Here is a 7,946-nt window from a genome sequence, read left to right on the forward strand (position 1 = left end):
CTTTTTGCTTTAGGCTACTTTTAAATTCAGAAAGGATGTTTGAGAAGAAAATACATTATGACACCTTTCTGTTTCTCAATTACATTCAATTAAGTTTGTTCCACCTGAGCGAGTCTGACCACAAGTCAGAGACCCCTATGATGACACACCAAATGCATTTGATGGATCCTTTTTGTTTTCTTCAAATGCCTCTTAATGGCAGAGTAATCCAAAAGTAACTGAAGGTAATCAGATTACGTTACTGAATTTGGGCAATCCAAAAGTAATGTTACTGATTACAATTTTAAGACAGATAACTAGTAACTGCAACGTATTTCACTTAGACAGTAACATACCCAACCCTGCTTATGGTCAGGTATCAACATGCAAAAGTATTTTCAGATCTAGTTAAGTTTGTGAGGGTAAGTAGATGAGGGGAAAATATATATGAAATGTGATCTAAATATCATTGACAAATATAATGGGATTAAGCCCTTTAGAGGTGACATCTCCCTGACTAATGATGATTGGCTGTCCTAGACGGGTCTGTGGCAAGCGGAAGCTCCCTATTGATTGGTTGAAGCTACCTTGGCTGTAGTGCTGCTGGCCAAAGCTCTCCCGTGATTGATCAAAACTAGACTGCCTGTATGGATGTTGATAGAAGCTGTCCCCTGATTGGTCGAAACTGCTTTGGCTGTAGAGCCGTTGGCTCATCCCATTGGCCCGTCTCCCAGAGGCGCTTCTCATTGGGTACCTCTGGCCAGTCTTGTACCAGCCTGTCTCTTTGAAGACAAACCAGATGTTGCCGGTCCAGAGGATAAAGTTTACAAAACCAAAAACCTGTATATAAGTACAGAACAAGGATATTTAGAGTGCATGTTGACGTTTCTTGTCCTGGAGTCAAAACTGAGACAGATTTCGCCTTAGATAGGCCAGCTGCAAAGTCAAAATTGTGTATATTGTAAAAATGTATGAAAACAAAAATGAGCTTTTTGGTCTTAATTTAAGGTTAGGGTTGGGCATTAGGGTTAGTAGTGATTTTAAGGTTAGGGTTAGATTTAAATTCAGATTTGATGACTTTATGGCTGTGCCAGCTAGTGACCACTCTAGTGAGCAAGATTCATGACAGAAAATGCATTTAGAGTTTGGATCTAAACATCAAACTGTCAGATTCAGAATCAGATAATGTTATTGACATAAAAACAAATGGTTGCTAAGAATTTGTGTTGCTGTGCACATAATTTCAAACATCATCGTCAACAATCGTTTGAAGGACGACCATTGCGTAGGAGTTAACACCACCTGTCTGAAGACAATGGAGCTGACATTGATCAGCATTTGTGTTTCATGCTTAAGGGTTATGTCCCAAATTGCACCATATTCCCTATATAGTGCACTACTTTTGACTAGGGCCCATAGTGGTCTGGTCAAATGTAGTGCACTTTATGGAAAATAGGGTGCCATTATGGATGTCACCAATGACTCACCACAGACGTGTTGAGCTCAGACCAGACTGGGTGGTGGGAAGCTGAACACCGGTTGGCCGGGTATCTGCAGGCAGAGATTAGCAGGAGGACCTGGGTGGGATCAGTGGCTGACTTTACATCAGACAGAGATTTGGCCCAAGCACAGGAACTCACCAACCACATGAAGGCGAACAGCACGGTCATTACAAAGTCCTGTTTAGCAGGGAGAAATGGAGAAGGTTATTATCAGGTTCAAACCGATCGTGAGAGTTGAGGTATGAAAAACATGATAGGGTGATGTTATAAATGAGGTTTAACCTCTACAGGATTGGTGGGTCCCCCTAAGGATGGTTGCTAACGTTGGCTAATGCATTTAGCGTGAGGTTGTAAGTAAACAAGAAAATTTACCAAAACATAGACATATCTGGTATTGACAGAAATATTAAATTATTGTTAATTTAACTGCACTGTTCAAATTACAGTAGCTAGTACAGTGAAATAATACCATGCTATTGTTTGAGGAGATTGCACAGTTATGAACTTGAAAAGCTTTTAATAAACCAATTAGGCACATTTGGGCAGTCTTCATACAAAACTTTGAACAGAAATGCAATGGCTCAAAAAAAGAAAATTCCACAAACTTCAAAGTGTTTCCTTTCAAATGGTATATGTAACGATGTACGCTGATCGTCGGGAAGCAAGTTAAGGGAATAAGGGAATGAATAAATAAATAAAATAAATGAACACAACAAGAAACACGAACAGCGCACCAACATAATACAGAAACAGAAACAATGATGACCGGGGAAGAAACCAAAGGGAGTGACATATAAAGGGCAGGTAATCAAGGAGGTGATGGAGTCCAGGTGAGTGTCATTATGCACAGATGCGCATAATGCTGGTGACAGGCATGCGCCATAACGAGCAGCCTGGTGACCAAGAAGCCAGCGAGGGAGCACATGTGACAGTATCACGAATATGCATATCCTTGCTTCAGGTCCTGAGCTACAGGCAGTTAGATTTGGGTATGTCATTAGCAGGAGTAACAACAACGTCAACTGCAATTGATAAAATGCCACAATATAATGGTGACAGGCGTGCGCCATAACGAGCAGCCTGGTGACCTAGAGGCAGGAGAGGGAGCACACGGGACAGTACCCCCTCCCCAATGCGCGGCTCCAGTCGCAGGCCAACCAAGATGACAATCCCGGGGATCAGGGGCGGACTGGTCACCGCTGCTGAGGCGCAGAAACCTGACGAACCAGCTGAGGAGCGAGAGCCTGATGAGCCGGCTGAAACCTCCCTGGTTGCCTCGGTCGAGACACGGGAACCTGTTCACCCAGCTGAGGCATTGGAGCCTACAAACCCGCTGAGGCCTCCCAGGTAGTTCCGGCTCCAACACCCGGACCCGACATCACCTCCAACACACACAAAAAAAACACTCCCTGATGCTTCCCTTTGTTGAGTTGTCATTCTGTAACGATGTACGCTGAGAGTCGGGAAGCAAGTTCAGGGAGTGAATACATTTAATAAATAAACAAACAAAACAAGAAACATGAAGATCGCACCAACATGATACATAAATAATGACGACCGGGGAAGAAACCAAAGGGAGTTACATATAAAGGGCAGGTAATCAAGGAGGTGATGAAGTCCAGGTGAGTGTCATTATGCACAGATGCGCATAACGCTGGTGACAGGTGTGCACCATAACGAGCAGCCTGGTGACCAAGAGGCCAGTGAGGGAGCACACGTGACAATATCAAGAATATGCATATCCTTGATTCAGGTCCTGAGCTACAGGCAGTTAGATTTGGGTATGTCATTAGCAGGAGTAACAACAACGTAAAGCTAACTGCAATTGATAAAATGCCACAATATACCACACCTTTCAGGTAATAATCTTGTGAAACACATTTCTCTATATGTTAAGCTACTGCTGCCTTGTAAATGATTCAATTCAATGTATCTCAATTAATAGATACATACATTATACAAATCAACTCACCACCAACGGTCCTCTGTTACCCTCGCGATACTTGTTCTGGTAGTAGATGTACACTACGGTGGCCATCAGGGAGTAGAAGAAGGCAAAGACAGCCACGGTCACAAAAAACTGAGCTGAGGAGGAATAGTCTCCGACTAGGAAGATGCTCTCCTGTCTGTTCCTCTCACACAGCGTGGGCTGGAAATGGACCTGCTGTAACCTATCAGATGACAGGAACAAGGACATGGTCACAGTTAGAGCCTTTTATTGAGAAGAGTGAGGCTCTGATCACAGGTGGGTGAGAAGGAGGTGGAGAATGTCATGACCATCATCATGCAAGTCATTATCATAGTAAAAACAGCTACATGAAGACAGATGTCTTGCTGTAGCTATGTCGTCAGTAAAATGCTTCTCACTAACGCTCAATGTGTTAGAATCCTAACCTCTTTCCATTTAATTGACCTTTAATTATACAGGTTAGTCATTGAGATCAAATTGTGTTTACAAGAGAGACTTGCAGTTATGCCATCTAACCTATAAAATAACAAAGTCCTGCATAATGTTAGGGTATGTCCAGGTAAAAGTAAGGTATGAGCAGAGTGTTTGAACACACAATAATTTACAGAAAGTAGAGATAGACCCTGCTGCTTCTTGCTTTATAAAAAAAAAAAAAAAAAAAAAACAATTTTAAAGAACAAAAGTCTGTCTTGGTAAGGAACCCTTCCATTACGAATGGAATCTGACAGGCTTTAAAGGTAGCGATTGTTAAACTGAGTGAAATAAGTTCCTCCCACTGAACTGAATGAACCTGCGATCTTCAGAGAGACAGAGAGGAGAGACGAGAGACGAGAGAGAGAGAGAGAGTGACATGTGACAATGACATGATCCTTTTGCTCCAGGTTGCACATTTTTGCAAATAACAGCATGTATTACCTGAAGGGATAGGCAAAGTTTACTGTGATGCTAAGGTTGCTCTGGCTCTTGTCCAGACATTCCACTCTAACCAGCAGGTGACCAGAGTACCCTCCACATGTTGCAAATGCACAGATGGCAAAGATCTGGAAAATAAATATATTATTAAACTCCTACTCATTGAGCATGCTAGACATCGACTGTGTTCCAAATGATACCCTATTCCCTATATAGTTGGCTAGCTAATTTTCACCAAAAGTAAAAAGTAGTGCACTACACAGGGAATAGGGTGCCTTTGGAATGCAGTTAATAGATGCTCCTGGTCCCTCCTTTCGTGTCTGGTCCTTTACAAAACTGCTAGAGCAACAGCTGGACCTAATGAGCCCCAAAGCAGCATCTATATCAACACCCTGACAGATGCTGCCTTTGGGAAAGTTATCATGTGTATAATATATGATATCTGGTGTGGATATATGGTGTGGATATATGGTGTGGATATATGGTGGAATGAGCATGGGACTGTTGATGGATCCTAAAATCAAAAACAAACTGCTCTTGCCAGTAGTGGAGAGTGTAGTAAATTGAGCCAAAAGGGTAAGTTGAGCCAGCCTTGTTTCAAGGAAACCATACACAAAATGAATTGTTTGACCAAATATTTAGGAAGAGGTCATGTGAGTGGAAACTACATGGAAAAAGTGGTAGGCAATTAGGTCCAAAAAAACGATTTTCAACAAAATAAATAAATGTATTGTATTAGATGTTTCATGATAGTTGTACCTAAGCCAAAGTAAATCATTTTAAGATTGTTCTACATCAGTTGGGGTCTCTATAAGCTTCAATAGGAGGTCCTACACCTAGCATGAAAGTGCAGCCTTGTAGCTGTGTGGGCTAATATAGTGAAAATGTTTGCCTTAGGGTCAGTTGAGCAAATTGAAGTGTTTTATTCCCAGGCGTAATGCAAGCATTATCACTGGGATATGAGGCAACAACAGGGACTGTGTTACAAAGTGTTTGTTCGGTGTTTTAGGGATAGCCCCCTTTTTTTCAACTTTCGCCCAAAATGACATACCCAAATCCAACTGTCTGTAGCTCAGGACCTGAAGCAAGGAAATGCATATTCTTGGTACCGTTTGAAAGGAATCACTTTGAAGTTTGTGGAAAGTGAATTGAATGTAGGAGAATGTAACACAATTGATCTGGTGGAAGAAAATACAAAGAAAAAAACAACCGTTTGTTTTTCTACCACCATCTTTGAAATGGAACAGAAAGGATCCACATTGAGCCATCACTCTGGTTCTAATTCCAATGAGGTCCACAGGATGGCAGCAGTGTATGTGCAACGTTTCAGATGGATAACTTGAAGTATGAGCAAACTACATGACATTTAGTGTGAAGTCACCCAGGTACATTTGGGCAAATCGTGAATGAGACATTTACATTCACATTACATTTTTCTGCAAAAATATTGTGAAATCTGTATACTTGGACTTTGATGTAGCTTTTCCAGTATTAGTAGTCATATTATAAGTTCAACATTTGCAAAACACCCAGTTTTCATAACTTCACAACTCTCCATATTCTTATAAATTTAGTCAAAATGGAAAAGGCTTGCTGTCGCACAAGTTACATTTTGCAACAAATATGGGGTTTCCAGATACTCCCATAAAGCCCAGCTCATTGTCTATCTAGCTAGCTAGCTTTGTTTGACCCCGATTGGTGCCAATTTGACAAAGTTACAATCAATCAAGTGAAGACCGCCCGCGTCATCGGCTTGCCATGAAAGCGTCGCTCTTTGACCAAATTTGGTGTCCTATAGGATATACTACACCCCTAATTATATAGTGAAGTCTGGTTACGTTCTAGGATCTCTGAGGAATAAATATGACTGTAATTTGACTGGTTGAAAGAACGTTTAGGGTTAGATTTGCACAGATTCCTTTCTTTGCAAATTGAACGAGTGGAAATACAAAATCGATTTTTGGTACTGTTAGAAGCAATTCAGAATGGGCTATGAATGGGCTTTTAATCCTAATTAAAATGATTAAAAGACAAAAAAGTGATTGTGTTGAATTATGTTTGGGACATAGACATGGTTTAACCTCTTAAGTCGACCCTCTACTTTTTTGAACATTCTGTTAAAAATCGCGCAACATTTCAGCGCCCTGCTACTCATGCCAGGAATATAGTATATGCATTTGCTTAGTCTGTGTGGATAGAAAACACTCAGACGTTTAAAAAACTGGTTAAATCACTGCTGTGGCTTTACCAGAACGGCATTTACATCGAAAAGCACAGGAAAAACTGATTATATCAGTTTGGATATATCAGGGAAAATATATCCATGCGCTACTTGAACCCATTGATAAAGGTGAACCACAATTAATTGACTGAGGTTGCAGTACCTACAGTACCTACAGTACCTACAGCTTCCACACGGTGTCTAGAGTCTTGTCATTTCCCTTCGAGTTTTTTCTTGGTCAAACACATGCAGGACACCGTATCTCCTCCGGTCTAGGACCGGATATTTTCGTTGAGTTTCTAGCCGGACATTTTTCCAGACGGACAGCTAATGATCTTTACATCGCCTCCTGATGAATTTTATCGCTTATTAACGTTTACTAATACCTAAAGTTGCATTACAAACGTATTTCGAAGTGTTTTGTGAAAGTTTATCGTCGACTTTTTGAATTTTAAAAAATGACGTTACGTTTTGAAACGATGTTTTTTTCGTTTATCACACAGTCTACATATAACGATATCTAGGCTTTATATGGACCGATTTAATCGAAATAAAGACCCAAATAGTGTTTATGGGACATCTAGGAGTGCCAACAAAGAAGATGGTGAAAGGTAATGAATGTTTTCTATTTTATTGTGCGGTTTGTGTAACGCCGAAATGCTAATTATTTTGTTTACGTCCCCTGTGGGTCTTTTGGGGTGTTGCATGCTATCAGATAATAGCTTCTCATGCTTTCGCCGAAAAGCATTTTAAAAATCTGACTTGTTGCCTGGATTCACAACGAGTGTAGCTTTAATTCGATACCCTGCATGTGTATTTTAATGAACTTTTGAGTTGAACTAATACTATTAGCATTTAGCGTAGTGCATTTGCATTTCCAGAGCTCTAGTTGGGACGCAAGCGTCCCGAGTAGAAGCAACAGGTTAAAAAGGTAGTGGTAATATTTAATTCAGTACAGAAATGTGGAGGCGGCTTAACTTACCCTATCCCGCCGCTCAATTTACCCCATACCCAGGGTAAATTGTTCCAAGACATTACTTTTTTGGAACAAGCTATGTTTTCAAAACTCTAATGTTTTGAAGAGAGAGAGAGAGAGAGAGAGATTGTTTCTCTCAGATTGTTTCTGAAAGGTATACATACAGCCAGACAGTTGTTGTGTAACCTGATCAGATCCAAAGTGTTTAAGACCACATCTAATTGAGTGTGTGTGGCTATAATTATAATTAAATGTCATTGATTAGATGTATTTACAAAATAAATGATGAATACGTCTGTTGTCTGCAAACATCCTGTTAATTCACTCGTTCATATTCAAATGTTAAAAGGATGCATTCTAAATGGTAACAATCATTAATGACACATT

The 7,946-nt window shown here is 40.5% G+C and overlaps 1 protein-coding gene across 1 annotated transcript in view; it reads right to left on the reverse strand.

The window, feature by feature from the left end:
• Positions 1-438: 438 nt before the first annotated feature.
• LOC115131642 (synaptoporin-like) overlaps positions 439-7,946 on the reverse strand; it is an 8,308-nt gene continuing 800 nt past the window's right edge. Inside the window, exons 2-5 of the mRNA XM_065021186.1 lie at positions 4,366-4,490; positions 3,454-3,652; positions 1,467-1,658; positions 439-819 (exon numbers count right to left, since the gene is read on the reverse strand). Of these exons, the coding sequence (XP_064877258.1) occupies positions 439-819; positions 1,467-1,658; positions 3,454-3,652; positions 4,366-4,490 (897 nt within the window). The remainder of the gene's footprint in view (positions 820-1,466; positions 1,659-3,453; positions 3,653-4,365; positions 4,491-7,946) is intronic.

The sequence above is a fragment of the Oncorhynchus nerka genome, linkage group LG2 (genome assembly GCF_034236695.1).
Source record: "Oncorhynchus nerka isolate Pitt River linkage group LG2, Oner_Uvic_2.0, whole genome shotgun sequence".
NCBI lineage: Eukaryota > Metazoa > Chordata > Actinopteri > Salmoniformes > Salmonidae > Oncorhynchus > Oncorhynchus nerka.